This window comes from Platalea leucorodia, assembly GCF_965183815.1.
Source record: "Platalea leucorodia genome assembly, chromosome: 6".
NCBI classification, from domain to species: Eukaryota; Metazoa; Chordata; class Aves; order Pelecaniformes; family Threskiornithidae; genus Platalea; species Platalea leucorodia.
Genome location: NC_138828.1, coordinates 42,199,640 through 42,224,194, shown reverse-complemented (window position 1 = coordinate 42,224,194; position 24,555 = coordinate 42,199,640). Strand labels below are relative to the sequence as shown.

General features: G+C 37.9%; 1 protein-coding gene across 1 annotated transcript; it reads right to left on the bottom strand.

Moving 5' to 3' along the window:
* Window positions 1-704: 704 nt before the first annotated feature.
* On the bottom strand, window positions 705-23,887 carry TMA16 (translation machinery associated 16 homolog). Its single transcript, XM_082316091.1, is given in 8 exon segments — window positions 705-2,350; window positions 2,352-2,483; window positions 4,147-4,189; window positions 11,624-11,772; window positions 12,867-12,951; window positions 13,759-13,796; window positions 22,386-22,498; window positions 23,816-23,887. Coding segments are annotated over 8 exon segments (630 nt in total). The 5' UTR covers window positions 23,819-23,887; the 3' UTR covers window positions 705-2,283.
* Window positions 23,888-24,555: the final 668 nt, after the last annotated feature.

Here is a 24,555-nt window from a genome sequence, read left to right as displayed (position 1 = left end):
GTTCTTTTTTCATTACTTATGCAGCAGGTCAACAAGACAAGTTAAAAGCCAGCTAAACAAGCGGTGAATACATGGACTTCAAGGGAGAAAATCCACAAACTCAACAAAGTCCAAACTGTAAACATGTTCTTGAAGTGTGAAACAGATGTTAAAAAAGAAATCACTTCAAATATTTATCACATCAACCACACAAGTAATAATTACTTTTTTATAATGCCTTATTAGTGAATTGTTTCAAGGAATATAGAACATCTCATTCTCTGTAACTTGGCGGGACAATCTTTTTTAAAGCATTCACTGGGATGTCAGCCTAATACACCGTCATTACCGTAACATGCCAAACCTTCTAGTTACCTTACTGCTCATTTTCCTTCTGTGTTTTACCCAACATGATGGGAAAGTGACGACTTCTGCAATGTTTCTACTTACAACTTCAAAGCACATCAGACACTGTATACAAGCAAAAATTTAAGATGAATCTTCTGAAAGGCAAAAATCTGTCAAACCACTGAGCAAACACACACATGGCTTTAATTCAGACCAATTACCCTGGCTCAGCTTTCACCACAGCACAACACCTCAAGTTTTATAAATCCAAAGAAGCTGAATTCCACAACACAGCTCAATTGAACAAAGTTAAAAAATATCAAAGGCCTGCCCTGAACTTCAGCACGCCGATTTCTAAAACACAAACACAAAGCAGTGATGTGACGGCCTCGAGATATGGCTGGTGTCAGAGGATAAGACCTTTCGCCAGGCTTAAGACTTGCAGTCCGTCTGAAGATGCATTAGATCACTCACACATGCTTCAGGTCTGTTAAATTTGTTCAGGTTTCTTCTTTAGATTAATTTAAGGAGGACAATGGTTAATTCTATATTACTTAAATAGATCAGTTTCCTAAAACATGAAAGGATAGCACAAGCCTATTTTGTAAATAGGGAAAAACTTAACATAGATGTTAATAGAATAACACTCATCAGTAACACTTACCGCCCAGCTAAGAAAATACACACCTGTGTATCTGTAAAAGAAATCTGAGAAACCCATGTAACTATTTACCATGACAAAACCTTGTTGTACAGAGAACTGTATTGGGGATCAAGTACTAGAAGGATCATCCACCAGGAATAATTATTTCCACATAATTAACAGGCATCTGAACTGTGACTGCTACAACGTGTACAGACAGTACATCTGAACTGTGACTTCTGTGCCCAGACAATCTAATCTGCACTAACAGAGATGTCCTACTTAATGCCCGCTGTGAAATTATCCCTGCCTTTGCCCTTGCCTTTTTTTTCCTTTTTTTTTTTAAATTTTATGGTATTAAAAGTGAGACTCTGCTAAGAATGTTCCCGAAAGACACATTTAAAGTCATCTAAAGAGTTGCTTCATAAAGCAAGCCTGCTATTTAGAAGTCCTAAGCAACTTAATTTTAAAATGCACTGCTTTCTCAACAGAGGGGTCAGCAAAAAAAATATGGCGAGATATATTTAAAAACAGACTGTAGGGGCTTCTGATCCGAATTCTTCAATACAGAGTGGTGAGGACAGTGTAATTCTCTCAAATTCTCTTGACAAAACATAAAATACTCAATATTTTATTGAAGTCTTTCCAGCTCTCTATGTTCCTGACACAGATTCTCAGCCAAAAGGCAGCACAGGAGAAGAGTTCTTCATGATTAACTGATGCTCCATGTATCACATCTTCTGCATATACATTTCCACCAAGTGGGAGAGCATTTCTTACACCCAAGGTGAGTGTTCTGTGCCATGCAGCACAGGATTTTGTGAGATGAGGCCTATCACTGCTCTCCACAAAGCTGTGTACGCCTAGAGACATCCCAGCCACCACCACAAGAGATGGATAAAAGCTGCCACTAGCTGGGCCCCCTGTTTACCAGGGTACCTGCTATTTATACGCTAAATGACACATATTCTTGCCATTACCAGGAAAACGTAAGGATTTCCCACCACTAAGTATTTCTGACAGGTGTCTGTATCCGGACTGCTCTGTGACCAGGGATTTCAAGATATAAACTACAATTGCTTTGTCAGCTCAGGAGCCTGCATCCTAAAGAGGAGGTACAGTATGAGAAGTAAGGACACAATTAAGATTTTAAGTATTTATTTATATTCAAAATTTTTTACCTAATAATACACAACTTTACCCAATAATATACTGTTTACTCTTTACCATAGGTATACAGCAAGCTCATAAAAAATGCAACTAGCAAAACTTTTGCAAATATAGTTACAATTTATTCTTGTTTCCAGTGATAATTAAAATAGGTTTCTTACAATTCCATTCAGCTGTTTCAGCTCTTGAATCAGCTGGTGCTCATTAGGCCACCTCTTCTGCTTTATTCAATTCTTCTTTAGCTTCCACATCTGCCTCCTCAGGGTGACTGCAAGCAGCATCCCTAGCTGAGAGCTTTTTCATTTTGATGTTTGGCAGTTTCCTCAGATCACCATCCCATTCTCTTAAATAAAAAAAAAAAAAAAAAATAATGAAAAACAATTACCAATAGAAATAGAAAGAAGGAATGGCAGAGTTAATTCAGTTTTCCTCAGAAGATGCTAACTCAAGTGAGGCTGCTTTTCTAAATTATACTATCAATCCCACTGGAGTATGAATAAGCACCAACATTTTCACCTGATCTTGTACACTACAGCAACTATAATTTTTCTGTGAAGAATTAAGTACTTTCAGATTTGACATTCTGAACAAAAAATATGTGATTCACTTTATTCCCACAGACTGTTTGTACCCTCGGTTACTACTTTAGGCCACCTGCTTTTAGGTTTGACACACTAAACTCCCAGTCTTGTAAGCAATGGAAAAGCAGTTTGGAAGATTTTTTTCATCTGGATGCTCAATTTGCAGAGCTGATGTACATAAAGTCCTTCATTATGATTTACGGTAACTGTTAACATCTTGTACGACTGACTTCAAGGGGACACAAAATGTTAGTAAACATTAATTCACATGATAAGTATATTATTTCAAAAGGCTCCATGAAGGAGGAAGGGTTCATTTAAATATCACAAGTCAAATCCAGTACTCAATTAATAGAATGCTTGCTTGATTATAGTAAGTGCACTTCATGGATAATTTTTTCTCAAGGGCAAAGACAGTATTTGCCAATTATAAGACAGATGTGTTTTTGGTCTACCAAGGTAATAAAACAACACTTCCATCAGATGTCCCAGTACAAGAAGTCAATTATGTATTTATAAACACAGCAGCCAGAGGCCTGTCTCTTCTCCGAGATTTCTGGCTTTACTCCAACATCCTATAACTACGACTTCTGGCTACACACCACCCCTAGGAGCTAGCGGTATATCATTCCTGGCAACATAAGCATTTTTAAGTCTTTTTTTTTTTTTTTTTTTCCTTTAAAGTATCTCATTTGATAGAGCTGTCAGCAAGAGCATTCATTCAATCCATTACCAAAGCATATGGCTTGCTGCCCCAGATGAGCTAGCAGCAAGTTTCACGGCTCCCAGATCTTTCAACTGCATGCAAGTCACCAATTCGCTTCAGATTTTCAACTAGTATTACACACAAACTCTGCGGCAGACTGTATTACGCCTAGAGTTGGATCTTAGAAAACATAACTAAAACTTAGTGTTGTTTTAGTTACTTAATGATAAGTTCTGACTATAAATAACTTAGGTCACTATGTTATACAACTGCAATTACCATCTGAAATCTCATTTCAGCTAAGAAAACAGTATAATTCCATTTATCAATAAATCTATGTCTTGATCCTTAAACACTAACAGTAAATGCTAATCCTTTTTGTGTAAATCAGTGAATAGCTGAGGTGAGAATTTTAGGTAAAGAGAAAATATTCTCCAAGAATATCAAAAAAAAGATACTTAAGTTACAGAAATGGAATTCTAACTGTTGAAGATTTCCAACTCTTCCAATGTTTTAATGATTAACTGTCACCTGCGTTTAGCTTGTAACAGCTAAGAAATGCCGAAATAGCAACACCATACCTAGTCTGCTTTTTCAAATGACAAATTCTTTGACAGTTTTGCATAAATTCTTCTTTAAGAAAAAAGACATACAACCTGTCAAATTCAGAAACGCTGTTTTGCATAAACAGATTAGTAGTGATAATAAAAAGAACTTACCTGAAAAATTTAAGATGCTTTCTGTTCATAATGTCTGGGATTTCTAATTAGAATGAAATTAAATTCTGTTAGATGTGTTACATTATTCAAGTGAGTCTCATTTCAAAGAAAGACGTGAGCTAAAGGGCTGAACATATTATTTCAGAGATTAAAAGACCAAGAAAATGAGAATGAGGATTCATTTTAGAAAGTTTCTAGAGCAATATATAAACAGGAAGATCTCTCACTGCTAAAGAAAAGGAAGTGACCTTACACCTATGAACTGTTCCAGAATTCAAATGTGCCAGTTACTTAAAATCTAATCCTGACAAATAATACAAAGAGGGTGCTTCATTTTCACTAAGCTGACACATCCGAGAAATAGCAAAATTTTAAGCACTTAAAGTTTCCCTTTAAAAAAAAACCCAGTGAAGAAACTAGGAAAATAATTTATTATTTGTTTTAAAAGCATAACTAACATCCTCAGCCAAGATCAAGATGCTAGTTTTTAACAGACATCCACTCACAATTCTGCTCTTGCAGAACTTACTATAAATATGCACAACAGATAAAAGGTAAAATAAGAAAACTTAGTTTCAAAGCTGGTGTAAATATACAAGCCTCACTCTAAATTAATGAGTACTAAGTGGTCCATAAGTATTTTGCAATGTTTTTGGAAAAAAGTTTCAAAGCACTTAAGTCACCACTGCAAGCAAGTCAGATCAGCAGTAGAGTTAGGAAAGTAACTCTGGTAATTCAAGTAAGAAAATGTAACAGTTAAATACACTTTGTAAAATTTACCATGCAGTACAAGAATATATACATGCATGTGTGTTTTTAAAATACAAACACCGGGAAGAGTACAGTAAGATGTCAGGTGTTTAAAGAGAACACATTCTTGGATTTTGGAATATAATGCTACTTCCTTCCACCTGCAATGAGACAGCCCCAGAGCAAAGAATGGCTATTTGATAACAATTAGTCTCACACCAATGCAAGTATAGTTTCCATTGTTAAATACCTGTTCTATAAACCACTCGATACTGGGAAACTAGCATTCCGTGGTTGCTGAAATGCCTGTTACATACTGCAGTAAATGCAACATGATATTTATATAGATTGTTGGCACCTGCCTCCTCTGATGAGCTGATGTTCCTCTCAGCTGAACAAACATCAATGGTTTTAAGGACTAAGTTTTCAGTCTTCCCCACTAACAGAAATAAGTGACATATACTCACTACAGATCTTTATTACTTTTGGTAGTAAAAAAGAAGACAAACATCTTGTAGAGACCTATGGGACAGACCTTTTCTTTTTTTTTTTTTTTTTTTTTCCTCCTCGAGTAGTCAAAACATTCCTAGGAACGTAGGAACTAGTTCGTAGGAACTAGTTCATAGGAACTAGATGCAGAATTTCACCTAGGATGCCTAAGCTGCTTTGCGTTGATTCAGTGTCATTCTTTTCTTAGTCAGTCCTGAAGTATTGCAAGTGACCTGTGTTTAACACCTTCACTAACTTGTAGAGGTTTATACCTTAGGAGCCTTGAATTTTTTGCACAGTATAAAATACCTTATTGCTGTCTATGAAGTGTACAGATTTCACAGCAACAGGTCACTCAACAAAGACGACTGGTTGCTACCTCTGTAATGTTAAATTCACTTTACTATTTCAGCTCTTAAAAACATGACACTTCAGGAACTTCTGATACTGTCCTTGAGCAAACTCTGAACATACAGTTCTGTCTTTGTTCATCTATCAATTTTCTTGACTCTTAAAGTAATAAATCAGATGATGCTATCAGTGCAGGATTATAGATGATTTTGCTGCTACAGAATGTAGGATGATGGTACCTGTCAGATAGTCTTTATTATTCAGAAATTATTTCTTTCCCTTGCATTGGGTTACAAAGTTACCAACTGAATAACAATAATACATGCAACAGTTTTTGATACCAATTACATTGATTTCTGCAGCCTGCTTCTTGGTAAATAGATACAGTGATACCGCTCGCAGTCCATCAAGGCAAGGCAAAGAAACATGTATCTCATCCTTTTTTTGTCTGCTGATTCCTGGGTTCCGATAAACACCAATGCCACATTAGGTCCATCCTTCCCAGCTAAGCACTGAAACAAAGCCATGGTCCCTCTTGCTTTCTTTGTAATCACTTGAATTGCACTCTTGGCAGCACAGTGCCAAATGCTGAACTGTCCCAGCCTCCACATGAGAGAGAGAAGTTCTCCCCTTCTCTCAGAGATTGTACAAGGAGCAATGCCTACTCAGTTGTCTCCTAGGACAGAGCTTCGTGATGTAAACAGTGAGCGTGGGGCAGAAGTGCTGCCATGCTAGTTTGGGCCCAGAAATGTGCTGCGATTTCTATTTGTTCCTTCTATCAAAGCACTGACCCAACATTCAGTTCAGTGTTATTCTCAGACAAACCAGGACTAAGTGACAAGACTTTCAAATTAAGCCCTTTCAATTGCTTTGTTTTGGCTAAAAAAAAAAAAAAAAAAAAAAAAAAAAAAAAAAAAAAACACCTTGGAAAGTATTTAATGGCTTTTATTAACTTACATAGGACATTTTCCAAACAGAATATTCTAATAGTTTTCTCTAGCTTGTCATCCAGGGCTCTCCCCAGCGCCACAAGAAAGCAGGGACTCTGAGGCAGGGAGATTCTGTGACAAAGCAATATTTGGAACTGAATTGATCTTTAGTGCTTTGGCAGTGGCAACATTTTTAAGTTCTGCTTACATGTGCTCGCAGTATGTTACACAATACAAACCCCAGGGGTGCCAGATTAGGAACAGAACTAGAAACTCTAGTCCTGTTCTATTTTGTGTGTAGAAATAAAGTAATTATATACCATGCAGTAACTGTTTTTTTAAATTATGGTGGAAAGCTGCAGTAGCGCTGTATTTTCAGATTAATAACACTTGTCTTACTGAGAAGTGTCTCTTTAGCATGCACCAGTGTCATGTTTTTTGCTACTACTTCTGAACTTCTTAGTTTGCTTTAAAAATGTTAAGTCACAGGAGATTGTTTTCTGAACTAAAGATGAAAAAATGGAAGATGGAGAAATATGGTACAGGGTTAGTGGAGAAGAAACGAAGACAGTATTTTGGGGAGCAGGTACTGTCTGGTATTTCTAGGATGAAGTATTCAGTAACCTATGCGTTATAATAAAACAGCAGTGAAAAATTTCAGTAAGCATTTTTTTTCATGTTTCTGACCCTTTCAGATAATGTTTTATTTTCCTATCTTTCTTCTGAGGAAGAACAAAGAGCATGTTAGCCCTCAAACTTTGTCATAAAGATGTTACTGCTTAACACCGTTTCATGACAAGGCAAAAGACAAAGTGACTGAGCTTAACTTGTAACACAGAACTTGCATAAAATACTGTAAAGTCAGCACGTCTCTAACTGTTTGGATGGAGAAACACTGGACCAGATTACTTCAAAGTTCTGATGGGCTTCAGAAGTAAAAAGCTTCTGTCAGCTGTAGGTCTAACCGATCCTGCCTCTGTGCACAGGCTTGGGCTGGAAGGCTTCTAAAGCATAACCAGAGAAAAAGGGGGTAGAGGAGCCCATCCCGGTGTCGGGGTGCCCTTCCAGAGCTGTGTTCCACAGCACTACTTTTTAACCAAGTGCTCTGTGACAGTCTGCTGAGATGTTTTATTTCCTTCCAGAAGTATGCTGTTATTAAGGACGAGAAGAAATGGGCTCAAGTTGTGCCAGGGGAGATTTAGATTAGATATTAGGAAAAATTTCTTCACGGAGAGAGTGGTTAGGCATTGGAACAGTCTGCCCAGGGAAGTGGTGCAATCACAGTCCCTGGAAGTATTCAAAAAAACGTGTGGATGTGGTGCTTAGGAACATGGCTTAGAGGTGGACCAGGCAGTTAGGTTAACGGTTGGACTTGACCTCAGAGGTCCTTTCCAACCTTAATGAGTCCGTGATTCTAAAGACATCATTGTTCTTCATAGCAGTAACCATTTATCACTCCCAAAGCAAAGATTTGTACAAGAGATTTACCTAAATCTCACAAGGACTGAAATGTGACTGCTCTGACAGTGCTCTGCACAGAATATAGGAAGCATATCTCTCTCTCTCTATATATATATCTCTCGCATCCATTAGAACTGTCATACAGAGAAACACCCAAGTCAGGTCAAAGGATGATATTGCAGCCTGAAGTTAAAAAAGGAAAAAGATGTTAGAAACTCTAGATGCTCTTTAGATAAAGAACCACTCAGTTACACAATAATGATCGTTACAGAAAACAGCAGCTAATAAACAGTACAGTAGTTACACTATCAGATACATGTAAATGACACAACTTTCATCTGAATTAAATCAATTTCCTTATATATCGAAGTTTCAAGAATTAACTAATAAAACTGGTGCGTTCAGCTTTAAAGGCCATTTTTCCCCAAGATTAACATTATGCTTCTGAGAGAACATGCAAGGTAATTAGAAGCAAATTATCAAAAATGTATGATGTTCAGATGAAATAATTATGATGCTTTTCAACTGAAAGCATGCCAACTCTGAGTTCCAAGGGCATATCCTGTAAGTATCTAGGATTCCCTTTCAATAGCTTTGCTATAAACGTGTAAGACAAGATTAAAAAAAACGAACACAAACACACACACGCACGCGCGACAATATCAGGAAGAAAACTGCATAAAAATTAATGTAGATATATTTCAGGAGTAAGGAAGTGACAAGTAGCTGCTAAAAAACTCAACAACCTCACAGATAGACTACATGTTCCCTGTATAGGTACTATTTAAAAAAAAAAAAAAAAAAAAAAAAAAGACTAACATTTACTATGCTTTTGTATATCTACCACTTTTGTAAACAGCCAGTAAAGAAGAACTATTTTTTTGTTTACATATATCTGATATATATACACACAGAGCATCAAATTTTAGGGGACCTTCCTAAATGTAAACAATTCATATCATGTAGTCTCTTCATAGCAAATGCACATGCATGCAAGACATAACTAAGTTCAAGAATGGGGGGGGGCGGACAACAACAAATACCAAGCCAGTTATAAAAACTCCCTTCACTACAGCTTCCAGAGATAATAATGAGCTAGAGTGTAAAAGCACAGTTTCCAGCTGATTTCCATTTATCCCCAATCTCTAATTACAGTATTTAGCAGCAACTGTTTTCTCTGAATGAATACTGTCCTAGACAGAGAGCAAAACCTGCAGCAGCTGTGGTAACAAATAATGAATGATTTGAGAGTGTATTTAATATGTGAAGTTGCACCATGCTCTCTGAATGCTTTACTTACTAATACTATAATAACCTCAAATTTTGCTTACAATATTTCTGGATTCTTCTTTATTTTTATGTTGTGCTTGTGCATTTGACATCTTTCTATCTAGTCTTACTGCTTTTTTCTGTCAGCTTTCCACAAAGCAGTAAGGAAAAAAGGAAGAACTAAAATTGAAAAGCAAAACCAAAAAGGAGATTTTCTACATCTGTGCTATTTGATGACATTCATAGTATCTATCTTGCTATGACTTCCCCTCCCTTTTAAGAAATCAAAGATTACACATGAAGTCACACAGCTATTCCTGAATTCCTCTGCCACTGCAGGATGTGGAAGTACTAAGCAACACTAGCAAAATCTTTAGAACCATTCATTTCCTTTACTGGTAAAAGACAAATTGGGGGTAAAGGGAATATGACACACAACCCAAACCTTGCTGTGCTTTGTATCCTAACCACAGAGCAATGTAGATTTTTCATGTCTTCCACGACATACTTTCACTGTTAGAAGGACTGACTGCCTTTGAATAATACGTTAGCACTAAAGCCAAGTTCTTCACTCAACTCCAACATGCTTATTTGCTAAAGAAAAATACATAAATTTCACTACTATTTTGTACTTGACTCTCCTCAAAACAACTCTTTGCTTTTTGCACTTTCATTATCCCTTTGTCTTTCTCCCTTATTTCACCAGATTACTGCTGCTTCCCTTCAGCTTAGTTCCAGCTATCAAATTTTCAGTCTTTTATTTCTTTCTCACATGTAGCTTGCATCTGTGTGCTACCTCCAAAACCAAAAAATACTTTCAAAAAGAGTTTAAGTGTTTCTTCTTAAAGAAGACTATGGAACTTAAGAGGAAATTTTCAGCTCTAATGCTTATGTTGTGGTTTTCACACATGATGCTCCTCAAAAGATTGTTAGATAACCTGCCGGCACAGATGGCTACCCCAAAGGTAGATAAATGGTAATAAAAAAGTCAACGAGAATATCTGGCATTATGATTTTATGATTTATTCAATAAATAATGCCCAAGGTAAATGTTTAAAAACTCAAAGTGCTTTCAACTAGGCTCTTACCTACAAAATTTTTAGTTTTACATCTTCGGAGTTTTTGTGGGGTTTTGATTATTAAGAGGTTAAGTGTTAGGGCCTTCACACACACAGAGCACTTTCACTCCCTCCACCACCATCTCCAGTAAGTCAAAGAAAGGAGCATACCTCCTCTGCCTGAGAAGAACAAGAGGAAAAATGTGGTTTTCTACTTCTGGGTTATCACCTATGCCTGTAGAATAGAGCCTGTAGAGCAGATGTGTCAAAACAGCCCAGGATTTCTTCCTGGACTACCTGAATTTTAATAGGAAAACTCCAGAAATATTCAACTTTTGGAAATACATCTGTACTACAATTTCTGCTGCAATCATTCTCCCACATGAAACACATCTCAACCTTAGTGGAATGAATGGTCTCTTTCTGAAGATGGTTTTAGGCCCACGAGTTCAGAGGCTTTGGTTCTCTGCAAGTTCATGAAACCTAAAGCCCACTCTCTCATGACACAAAACTTGCTGAAGTTCCTCATGCCACTGGTCCACCTCAGCAGAAAGGGCCAAGTCAGGCCACAGGTTTATCCCTAACAGTAAGTATATATATTATCAAAACAATGTTAGAGGAAGCTGTGTATAAAGACTTCATTAGCACAAAGCCAGATAACAAAGCCCACCTAAGAAAAGTACATAATTTGTAGAGAAAGTGATGTTGGTTGTTCTCCGCATGAGCAAATAAAGTCTTCATGCTAATGTGCGTTAAAACATGCACACCCACTGAAGTGCATTTTTAAGATAAAAAATACTTCATACATAATGAAGATCCAAGCAAGCTGCTGAACAGAATTTGTATTTGAGACAGGTGCATTAAATCTCACTTTAGTTTCAAAAATGTTACATATGCCTGCACTAAAGAGGCAGTACTAATAAAGATGCACAAAAGCAAAGCAGTAAAGCAGAAATGTATGAGCCAGATCTCCACCATCTTTTTTTCTTTTCCTTTTCTTCACCCTGCCCTTCCTCCCAAACTCATCTATGAGGCATGGATGCCCAGCAGTTAGTTAATTCCTTTAAAGAGAAATATAAAGATTATGCCTAGAAATTTCACTTCAATTCTAGCCTTGTGAGCAGGAGGAGGAGATGTGACCACAGGATTATTTCTAATGTTTTTACATACCTATTCCATAGCCTTCATAGAGTTGTCTTTCACGTTCTATGGTCTGCTTGATGACAGTTTCCCGTGAACCGTGCTGTCTTCCTTGTCTACCTTTAATACTGTTTTGTAATTCAATCTGCTCCAATTCAGCATTGAATCGACACATATAACTGAAAGAAATAAAATGCATTTATGCTAGATGCAATCATGCAAAACTTTTGCTAAACAGAATTACTTTGATAATCTAAGAAGTTATTTTACTAATTGTATTTATTTTCTACATTAGTCAGAGACATTTCTTAGATTTGAACTATTACTTTAATATTCAAAGTGGAAGCTCCACTTAGAACTTAATTTGAATCATCTGTGGCTTACAGAAGGACTTTTTTTTTTAGTTGTTTTTTTTTTAATCTATGTTTGCATAAAACAAACAAAACAAAAAACCCAAACATTATTATAATTCTCCCGCTCTGGAAGACCAGTGTTAAATTTAAGTATTCCTAACTTAATTGTTGAATTTCACCACCTCAGTAATAATTTTTGAAGTAAAGTTCTTTTTTGGCATGTGTTCTACATCACCTCGCAAACACCTAACCCAAATCCAAAAAGTAAGCCTTTATTGCCATTGCAGTATCACTAGCATTGATTAGCTGTTTACAGGTTTCATGAACAGTGTAGGAAATATGTCAGAGCTTCTGAAAGGAAACTGATATAGTACACCTGTGTAACAATACATATACAGTATGTTATTTAGCTAGCAGGTGAAAAATGGTGAGGAGCTACAGGGACATACATCCAGCAGCACAGAAACAACTGAGTTCCTTCTTAGCAAATTCAATTTTGATACTTCCTGCCCTAAAAACTGACCCGAGTAATGTTTAATCCCAGCAAAGAAACTTAAAGAATAAAGGAGTAAGTAGAATGAAGTCTGAGCATTTGTCACTGAATAACCTGACTAGCAAATTCATGCAATTGCTACTGTCCAAATCATTTAGAGTCCTCCACACACTACAAAAGCAGAGATATACTTAAATAATAAAAAAACCCCCAAACAACACGACTTACTTCACTAATTCTACTGTGAATATATACATCTTTCAGTATATAATTAACCTCAGTTGCAACAAAATCAACTTTGATATTATTAACAGTAATATATAAAAAGTCCTTTTCTGAGTCATCATCACTTTACAGATCTTATTTAAAAACTTTCTTTTAAAAGACAAATCAAACTTTTTAATCCTGTTTTTAACACCAGTCTTACTTTTCAATTAGTTCACCAGCTTCCTTCTTTGTGTACTCAATTTTATCGGGGTCAAGGTGACTTTGAAACCATTGCAATTTTTCTCCTGCAAGAATAAACTTAACATTAATGATCACATCATCACTGTAGCATCAACACTGATCTAAGTTCTTCAAAGTTTTTGAAATAACCACCCATTTTTCAACATTTTGAATGGCACCATAGACTCACTGATATTGTGTGTACCAGGTGTGAAAGTACCTGGAATAGAAACATTCTCACATCATTTCAGACGTATTTTATGTCTTCCTTACGGAAAAAAGAAGCTACACTTTGCTTTACTGGAAATTAGTGTTTAAAATATCGCTGGATCAGTTGCTTAAGATGGAAACTTAGGAAGATCTCAAGTGGGAAAAAAAACCCAACACAATCTCTGAGCAAGAGTTCTGGTCACCACAATTTTCGAACAAATTAAATTGATGAGGTGCAGTGTTAATCATATGAAAGAGAAAAATATTCCAGGTTGTGTCTCAAAGTTTTGAATTTACTTGCTAGCACAATGTGTCTGTTCACACACATATGTCATCCTCTTTTACAAGCGATTAAAAAAAGCATGGAAACAAGTACAATAAATACATATGCAGATGTAAAAAACAGACGTTTGGTCTATATTGCCCTGTTGTCATGTAGACTGACTAAAGATTAGGCTATACTCTGCCCCAAATTCAACCCTGTATATACTACTTGAATGAATATGTCAGGTATTTCAGCATTTCAACACAGTCTATTTTAAGATTAGAGAGTCAGATTATAGAGAAAGAAACTCTAATTGGACTGTCTATAAAGCTGGTAAAACTTAAAATCTATGCTAAAAAGTTGAGTACTGTATTCAGTAATAGAAGTTTCTGCTCACCAATGATACTCAAACGCAAAGCTTTGTCAGTCTTCAACCTAGCAAAGAAAAAACAGATACGTTAGCCAGGAATAAGCACCATACAAATAATTATCTTCCTTTTCTTTCTCAAAAAAAATCTTCCTTTTTGGAGTCACAATGCAAGTCAAGGTAAAATTTCAAGTAGAAATATTTGCCAAATTCAGAACAATGTAAAACTAATTCTGCTTCATCTAAAAATTCTGCTTTTTGGTAAAACTACTATCTGAAATTTGTCCAGTTTACCTATTAAGTTAAACAGTTTCTTGGAAGAAATTAAATGACAAAACCAGGATGAAAATAGGACACAACACTTTTCTTAGAGCACAGCAAAAGGAATTTCATGGATGACTTGCATTGTAATAATTTCATTAAGTATTTCTATATTCTGCTGGTATGTTTAATGAGTTTGGAGATCCAGAACAAAAGATTTCACTGCACTGCATCCTTGCAAATCAAGCATACAATGTGAAAAATACCATTCTAATATCTAATAAATTTGTAATCCTTAAGTTTGTGCTTAGTGTACAGTAAAAGTTAATATGTTAAGAAACCAAAATTAACAACTTCATAGAAAAATTTTTTTAAATCCATCTCAAAGTATTTTTCAGTCCAATCTCTGGCAAGATACTTGAAGCCTTCTGTACTCTACAGGATGTGTGTACACATCCAGTTTGGGATTAATTCCCGTCCTATTAAGCAGTTCCTAGAGAACACAAGTTTTCTAACAGGTAATACAGTGCCTCATGTGGTTTTGTCCTGAAGCTTTCAGATTCAGTCTGCAGCAATAAATGTTGCTGAATGTCACTTTATTTCCAGAAAGGAAAATAATACATTGTTGGGATAAGTATGAAATCTGTCACTGGAAAAAATATCTTAGCCGTGCATGGTCAGTGTACGTATCCAAGGACCTCTGATAAATTTGACTTTTTTTTCCCCTATTATTTAATAAGTAAATTTATAAAGGATAAAGAAAATCATAAAGCATATCATTGACAAAGAACAAATAATGCCAAAATTCAACAGTTCAAAGCTAATGCGCTCCTTCATTAAATTCCTTGTACTCTACAGAATTTAATGAGCATTTTAGACTTAACTGAAGTAACTCAGAGCACAGAAGTCTGTCACCCATCACAAAAATTCAGATCAAAAGAGACAGCCTACTTTCCAGAGACAAACATACTTGTGTCACTTGGCCACAAACCTACATTATTAAAATAAAAGATTAGCTTTTTCAAGAAGTATTTCATCCGCTGAAGACCATCTAAAAGCCGCATAAAAGCAAATGCACAGCATGTGTGGGCTGCTAAGAATTCCACTAACGCATTCAAGAAAAGCCTTTTTACTTCTGTAGATATCCCAGCATCTGGGATAAGCATTTTTAATGCAAAAGTCTATAGAGGTCAAGCATGAGGTTTGAGTTATCTCATACCTGCCAAAAAAAAACCAAAAACAAAAACAAAAAAACCCCAAACAAACCCAAAAACACAAGCTGGTTGGTTAATTAAAAGATTTTAATGTTTATACAAAAATTACTCTGTTCCTGTGGGTTAAAGGACAGACCTGGATGACACTATGTAAAACAGAAAGGAAAAATGAGTTAGATTAGAAGTCAGCTTTAAAACTCATATGTAGATGTTTTCAATAAAAACTGTGGTAGGTAGCCTACAGAAGGCTTACAGCAGGGAGTTTTGAAGGGTAATAGCAACCAAGAAAAGGACACATATTCCACACAGCGGAACTCCACACCAGCAGTCCCTGCTGTGAACCTTGCATGGCAACAAAGCCAGGCGAGCACACCTGCAAAGCGTTGCCATGGAGAAAACTACGATGCCATCTAGAAAAGCTGCCTGATTAGAATTGTAAATTACGTCATGTATCTCTGCTTTAAAACACTACAAACTACCATTTGCACTTGCAAGGGTCACTGGATCGTTTATTTATCTAGGCAATGAAGTATATAACCAGGATTTTCTTCCGGAAGAAAAACCTTCAGTACCTAGGTGTACACAGTTTATTTCGATATGAGACATAACAAATGATAGGATCAGATGTTGCCTTTTTGTAGCTTTCATAAAAGCCTCACCTCAATGACTGCTAGAAGACAGTATTAGTAGGGAGGCTAATCAAATAAGGTAAGTCAAAGAAAGTTCCTCTCATCTCCTTCCACACAGTAAATAACATCTTTTGCTCAATGGAAAGAGAGGACGAGGACAGGGATACAATCTTGTGGCAGGCTGTTGCTTCTTAATGATTTCTCCTCCACCTGCCTCCCAAAAATCATCTGCTTAGGCACTGATTATTGATAAGGAAGATTAGTCATTTTCTTGATGTTTACTAGGTACTTAAAAGGTTAAAGCCTTCATGCTCCATCAGCACCTCTATCTCAGGTATTGTATTCTACTGTTCTACTGTAAATACTAACAATGAATAAATATTTGCCAAATCAGTTTACCAATTCAGTATTTTTCTCTATAATATCCACACATACAAATGCCATCTATGTCTCTGAGAACTAAGACAGGCTCTTCCACTAAGAAAAGTGACTAAGAAAAGTGGTCAACGTGGTTGACAGGACATATTTCCTCATTTCAGGTTGCTAAATACCTTCCATATTTCTCCCTATACATATCCATTTTTGTTAGCTTATGCACCAATTAGTGGCTTGGTGAAGCATTTTAGGATACTTCCATATGAAAATCCCTCTATAAGAATTAAATTCTCATTTTTTTTGCAGTTCATTTTTTTATTTCTGTAAGCAAAACAAGTAATCTTAAGAACTAACATTTTTTCAGTTCCGCATAAGGAATCTGCAAGAGTACATCTCAAAGCATCACTGCTGCAAACAGCACAACTAGAAGCACGGTGGCTCAAGGGAGATTAAGAGGTTAGACAACAGAAAAGCTAAGGAGGAACAAACAAACAAAGAGCTCCACAAAGAGACATTTTAAGGTTACTGCTTACTCCTAAGTGGTCGCTTCATGACAGATCAAGAAATACTGTAAAAACTCCTTAGCTCTCATATCTCAGAGCATGACAGTATTAGACTAGTATAGTTGTAATGAAAATGCACAGACTCCTAGAAAAGTTACAATATACGCAGAATAGAAAGGGTATATTTTGACTCAGGAGGGAAAAAGACAGAAAAAAAAGAAATCCAGTGCTAGATCAGCTTTAGCTGCCAAAACCAGAGAGAGATTTCAGCAGTTGCAAACAAAACATGATTGGTGTTGGGACATCGCTACTAACAGAAGTTCCAGGAATATCCCATTAGGGTCTGGTTTCCTAAAGTGTAGAAAAAGCAGTGTTCTACTGGCACCAGTGAACTAGCTATTGCTGTCTCATAAAAACATCTTTGTAATTATTTAACAGAGCAAAGAAGTTGCCTATAGGGATAAAGATTCACATGTAGATTGAGAGAATAAATTGGCAGTAATACACTGGAATTTGTTGCTGCTCGTTAGACCTTGAGGAGAACAGAGAAGAGGGATGCAGGCAAGAAAAAGGTGTGATTCAAGTGAACAACATAACTTAAGATTGGAGTCAATTTTCTAAAACCAACTGGTCTGGCTCCTCTTATTATGGTCAAGATTGGTCTTTTGTAGTGCAGCCACAGTTTCTGGACAATAAGCTTATTATTAGTGTCATATTTCATTGAGAATGCTTGCATTGAAGAGTATCTGGACAACAGAGGTTTTAAAAGACTTCTGCAACTTAGAGCAGAATTTCTCCCTCCTTCTTCCCAGTGCTGCACTAAGTATTGAAATTCCTTGTGGGTAATGTCTTCCCTTTTTTATTATCTTGTTTGGGCAAAAGATAATTGAATATGCTTCTCATAACTAAATGCCATTATCTTTCCTGTTAAACATAAACAGGAATGTCCACAGTAGTTATTTCTCCTCTTCCATGATACAGAAAAGTTAGAAAGTAAATAGAAGCTTAAACTGCCTCTAGTCCTGAATCCTGTCTCCAGCCAAGCACCAAAGGAAAAAAAAAAACAAAAACAAAAGAAACAAACCACACAAAACCAAAGCAGACATTTACTGATCTTCTACAGAAGACATTCTCACCTTCCAGTAACATGCCATTCAAGTGCTTCCTACACCCAAAGTAACAGCTTTGTATTGAATACTAATCAACAGATAAAATGTACGTATATTCAAAAAGTATTATTGCACAAATTTAGCCAACCACAATTACAGCATCTTCTGGCAAGCAAATCCACAGCTTAATTAAAATAATGCAGATGAACTGTATGAACTTCCTAGGTTCATTGACTGTCTCTGATCCAGTTTTTCCATGCTGCAGAAGTGCATTAGCCTGTACAGAGAAATTATCCCCTTTACTCAGGGCTGGTGAGATCATACTGAGAATACTGCCTCCAGTTTTGGGCCCTCCCCACATTTAAGACGACTTATTTCTATATGACAAGAAGCACAGTCAAAAAAGTACCAGATTTGTACACAGGATTAAGGAAGAAAATACTGTAGAGATTATGAGGCAGCTTCTCCTATTTACCACCAAAGGACATAATAACCTTCCAACCAGAGAACAGGGCTGTCATTAAATAGGAGTAATTTGGAAAATTGTTTCTGCAAATATTTCAACTTCAATAAGTCATTTTCCAGTGAAAAAGTCTTCAGTAAACTTATTGCAGTTAAGTCACAAATTTGGAAGCAACAATGCCAGAGCATTTATTTAGTATTATCAGCTGCCACTAAAAAAAGACATTTAATAGACCTGCAAAAGCAATAAGGAAGAACAAAATTGGTGCGGGCTACTTCTTTTTCCTGAGCGCAGGAATGGAAAGCTTTCCTCCATCCACAGCATCAGAAATTTACCTTGTCTTTTCCAGAGCTCGGCAAAATGAACCCAAACTCCACCATTATATTAAAGAAACTGAAAGCTAAGTAGTAACACTAAAAAGACCGGTTAGTGGTTAAACTGACTGTTTTTAAACACATGCTTAACTTCCAATATTTAAAAAAAAAAAGATCTTAAGATCTAACAAGCTCATCATTAAGATAACAGAGATCCAAAAGAAACTGGAACTCTCAGCAAGACTTTTAAAGACACTAGGGAAGAAAAGAAATCAACATTATTCATGCCTTTCCAGTTAAATTGCTCTTCAAGCCAAGACAGTACAGAAAATAGAATATAGACAATTGGAGGATGTTTTTAATGCAAATTATTTCTAGAACACCACAACAAAAGAGATCTACAAAATGCAGATCTGTGAACAATGCTAGTTAATTGTTTAGGATCCAGAACTGGAAGATGTAGAAATCTTATTTATAGATAAATCATTTTGCTATCAAAATATGCTTTGGATGGTCCAGACTGACACACTACTTTTGGTGGAACAGTTTCCCTATGCAAAATGAAGGGTTACATCTTTTACCATCAGCCTAGAGGCCTCACACTTGAAATAGTAAGGGAGCTTGGAAAAGGCAGAAATCAAGAAACAGAACCTAAAGAAATGGATAGTAATCGACATCCTCTAATCTTAAACTGAGTTTCTCTCTGTTAAGCACTTTTGCCCTGTGAAGGCATTAGGCTTCTCTGATCCCCACAAGAATTCAGAATAAACCATCTGCTCTTTCATTGGCCTGCTTGAAGCTCACCTTTTATTAGTTTGCTTGGCTGCCAATATTTAATCGTTTTTCATAAAATGGTGCTTTTTCCTCAGGTAATCCATGACAAATACCAAAAGGTGGTCTGCTTGTTTCACTTGGAAGGATTCTGCTCTCATGACTAGCTCCTTTTGCCACATTTCAGAGGAAAGGAACAGGAGGGCTAACCACACTGCTGTAAAGACCACTGTCTCTTAAACAGGTAAAAAAACTCATTTATAAATAAGTTTGTTTCTTTTATTTAAAATTCCTTTTCAAAAAGCAAATAACTTTATAAAGAAAGGCTGAAATAACATGGTAGACTTAGATGTGTTAGCAAAAGCATCTGAACTAAACTTAAAGCCTCCAAAAAAAGGTTTCATAGAGGATTAACCTGTTATTGTGCACAGGAGAAACTACTGGAGCCCAAATGAAGGGCAAGGAGCATGTAGCTGTTTTTAACAGCCAGTGGCAATGGGTGCTAGCAGATAGAAGGAAGACGCTGTAGCAACTGTTCTACATGTACTGCTAGTCGAGATAAGGTGCTACTTGCAAGGCATAGTAAGTAAACTCCCTAAACATATACTCTCAATTCATCCTTGCATAACCTGGTTCTCCAGCACTGAGAAGCTAACTGCTGTTCAATCCAACAAATCCATTTTTTTAGTATTGCAATTATTGGTGCAGTATAAAAAAAAAAAAAAAAATATCAAAAATTAACATGGTTGTACTGAAGGCTACATTCCAGGATGTATTAACTGGAACATCTTCTGTAAAACTACAACCATGGGAGCCCGTGCAGTTAAAAGACTGGTATTGTCACGTGCTGAGCTATGAGACAATCTACTTTGGCAAGCACAGACAGAAATCTACACAGTAAAGACTAGGCACTAGAACCAACTCTCATATGAGCAAGTCTCGAAATTAATACATTTGGTGACCACTGCTGAAAGAAAGGAAACTTCCAATAAATTAAAAATTTTTTTTTTCTGTCATTGAGGGACCTAGAACTTTTTTTTAAACCAAACTTAAGGGTTAAGACCATCTAGATCATCATACGAGAAAGGATAAGGTGTGTTACAATTGCTTACTACAAGTGTATGTGTCTAGATCAGTTAGAAAGTCAGTAACATTTCCAGTTTACTGAACCCTTTGTGCTCAAAACTACTAAGTGGCCTTTAGCTCCTAAACCAATTTTGATTCTATAGTTTGCTCTGTTGACTTCATGTGGCAATGTTAGCAGTAGACTAAGAGTCTACTGCTGCAAATGTGGCTCCAGTAGCTCAAGACACCCTGACACTGCTCTGAATATCCTTAAAGCAGTAAACTTTTCAGCTGTTCAGCAGAAAAATCACCTGTGTTAGAATTAAGCCACACTACTTACATACTATGACTTGCCAAATCTAGCTGCCTCAGTAACAAAGCCAAGTCAGTACAAAGCCAGCCTCTTCTCATTACTTTTCATGGAAAGGATGACCTAACTGCTGCAATATTAATGCATTAAGCAGAGAAATGAATGATGCATTTGGTACTCTCTTACACGCAAGAAAATAGATCGCCCTGTGCAATCTCTAACACATACCTTAAAACTTTCTCCATGAAGAAAAGTAATTAAAAAGCAAGTTAAATGGGAGAATACTATTCCAGTGGGAGTTCTTTACTTCAACTTCTTGCTGTTGCAAGAGGAACCAAAAGTAGCGCTCTAACAAGAAACATCAGCACAGGTCTATCAGTATAATTCTACCCACAATCACTAAAAGATTTGATTGAGCGTGCCATGTCATAACGAATAATCAGTACATTATTCCTTCATTCAGTAAGTTTTCTTGTGTATGTTTTTCTTCAGAGCAAAGTCACAGATGTAAGCACTAAGACTCGAGTATGGTTCAGTTATATTTTGTGATCAAGTGCTCTGAGTGGCAGTTATGAGGCAAGATGAGAGTTAAGGGACGAAGTAGTCAATTTAGCACTAGGAAAATAATCTACAATAAAAACTTACTTACAGTCAGTAGTCAGAGTGCACAGACAAAACGTGAAGCAGCAGGTAAAACCTCTTGCACATTAGGAAACTGCCTGATCCTCAACATGTGCTACTTGTAAATTCCTGCAGCAGCTCTGCTTGAGGCTACATCACACAGCTATACTAGTAAAGGGCTCCTTTCTAGTTAGAGCAACCTTACAATTTTGCTGTGGGTAAGGTTGTACACCCATCCCCAACCATAAATTGCACAGTCTCTGAGGAACATTTCAACCATACCAGGAGTTCCCAATTTAACACCTTCACACATATGAGTATTTGGGCTCAGCTCACACGGTCCATCCATATACTAGTATACTTTGACAGAAAAAGCTTTAAGTTCGCTTTAAGAACCTTCTAAAGAAACAATCACAGCATATCAACTACCAAGCTGAGACAGAATGGAAACTAAAGGCCAGACTTTTCCAGCTATCTTCCCTCTGTGGAAGGGTGAAATAAAACTTAAAAGCAGAAAATCAAACTTGCCATGGAACAGCAGGAAGTCACCAAAGCGGAGTTAACTGTTCAGTTTTATTCAGAAGTCTCTTGCAGGACAATTTCTGGGCTTTCTTTTCTATGAACTCAAAACTTCAGCACAAGAAGCTAGACCCTAAGCAGGATTCATATTAAATCTTGGAGTAAAGTCAAACTAGGTGACTAGGCTTCATGCAAAATCACTAGCATCATGCCATTCAGATTATAAAAAGCAAAATGCTGCAATAAGAAGAAACCTAACTTGTAAGGACAATACCAAAACTCAAGTAGCAAAACTATATACTTTGTATAAGCTGATTTCATCAATGTAAACCTGTCAGTTCACATGGCTCAGCAGTACTAAGCTATATACGTCTTTCTTTTATCTTAACGTTATATCAGCGTAACAGTCCCCTTCCACCATCACCTTCCTCCCCGCAGACCAAAAATATCTACTGCAATGCTATCCTTTAAGTCTGTACACAGATTTTGCACAGTCAACTTACTTTTCTTTCTTTTCCTGTTTGTGTGCTTCCCTTGCAAGCTGCGCAGCTTTTCTGCTGTAAGGATGGATAACTTTTTTCTCTTGCTTCCCTCCTTGGGTTTTTCGTAACTTTGGCTGAAAAGACATCAAAGATACTATACACTACTAAAGTTATGTAAAACATTAAAGGGAAGATAGGAGCACTCACCATAGTAAAGACTTAAAAGGTCATGCATCAATGTATCAGAAAGCCCTTAACTTATAGTAGCAGCTTATCAGTTCCACAAGTTAGATTTTATCCTCCTCAGTAACAAACAAAATTGAACGTGGTACATGCTGTAACAAAACTACTAGAGCACAGAAAATGCTGTAAGAAATCTTTCATAGTGACTACTCTCAAAATACCTGTTTTGTAGAACCCTGCAGCTAGGAAACTAAGATTACCTCTCTGCACCTTTGCAGTAAATGTCCCCATTCAAGTTTCTATCCGATTGTTGCAGCTGGGTTTGTCACAAAGGCCATATATAATTTGTACAACATAACAAAAAGGATTTTCTTGTCCCTCCCCACAGACCATGAGAATGCCTTGCACCAGGGAGCAGACAGAGGCTTTCCTTCCCTAGCCCTTCGTGCAGCACAGAGAGGGAACACTGCTCACAAATTTAAAAAATACTGTAACACTAGTTTAAGTGATGTTACATTTTGGTGAAACAGTGTTTGAACAAAACTGAAAAGCTTTATCAAACAATACGCAATTTAAATTCTTTAAAGTCTTTAACTGTGTGCAAAAGAAACACCTGAAAGCAGGAAGGCTAAATGTGCAAATGTGATGCAAGAAACAGCAACCAATAAACGCAGACTTCAGTGCATCATATCTGCGTTAGCACCAGTGGTTAGGATTGTGAAAAAAACAAAAGTTGAAGTCAAAGATAAATTATCCCGAACACCTACAGAAATCTTAAGAGGCTCCTTGCACTAGTGTCACACGTGAACCCCGCTCCTCCCTCCCGTCACTCCGGAGGTGCTCGCTGGCGGGGACAGGCACAAAACCAGCCCCGCTGCCCTGGCCCACCGGCCACCCCGCCGGGAAGGCCTACAAGGACGCAAACCTCGCCGGGAGGCAGCGGGCAGGGTCGCTCGGGGCTCCCCACTCGCCCCGGGGCCACCGAGCGGGGGGGAGGGAGCAGCTTTTAAAGGCAAGGTCGGTTTACCGCCCCGAGCGGCCCACACGGCCGCCTGCCGCGGCTCAGGGGCCCCGCCGCAGACTCCCAAGGCCTCTTCAGGAACGCCGCTGGGGCCGCTCCCGGCGGGAAGGAAAGGGCTGGGAGCGCTGCGTGAGGAAGCCCCCGCTGCCCCCAGAAGCGGAGGCCGAGGCCGAGGCAGCCGCATCCCTATCCCTATCCCTACCCCTATCCCTGCCCCTACGCCCCATCGCCACCCCGCCTCACGCACCATGGCGAGTGCCCTCCTTCCGCCGCCGCGGTGCACCAGCCAAAGGGGTCCGGGCGCGCGGCGCGGGCTGCGCGGCGGGCGTTCCGCGGCGCGGCGGTGCCAGTTTCCCTGCCTCCAGCCGCTTCACTTGTCCTGAGCGTGGCTTTTTTTCCCCCCGAAAACACGGCGGGCAAGAGCACAAAGGTGCGGGTTGGCCCGGGCTGCAGAGCTGCTCCAGTGCCCTCCTAAAGCAGGCTTGTGTTAAGCAGTCACCACCCAGACCGTGGGCTTATGGAAAATCTGTTGTGACTATTAAGCTCCGAGCATCACGGACTCAATAGAGACACTGTCTTTAGGCCTTATTACATCTTGCTTTTCAATCACTGATAACTTTTTTTCTGTCAAGTGTTTTAATTCATTTCTATGGTATTAAATGAGAAGTGCTGGAGATCAGTCCTCCCTTGGTTTGGACTGTGTGACTTCTCACCAGGCTTTAGAAAGGACGTTGTGCCCCAAAACTTCCCTGTTCTTGCCAACTTCATCACTGAGGCTGACAGACTTTATCCCTCCCTGTAAACCTTACCTCTCTGGGATACTGTAGAAGCACAAGATGAAGATTTTATTGAAGGCAGGACCGGGCAGGCGGGGGCGGCCGCCCTCCCCAGCCGCCCGCGGTGAAGCGGTCCTGACGCGGGTCCGCGGGCCGCGTTTCTTCCAGCCCCGCGTCAGTAGGTCCCCTCCTTACACCTGCAAAAGGACAG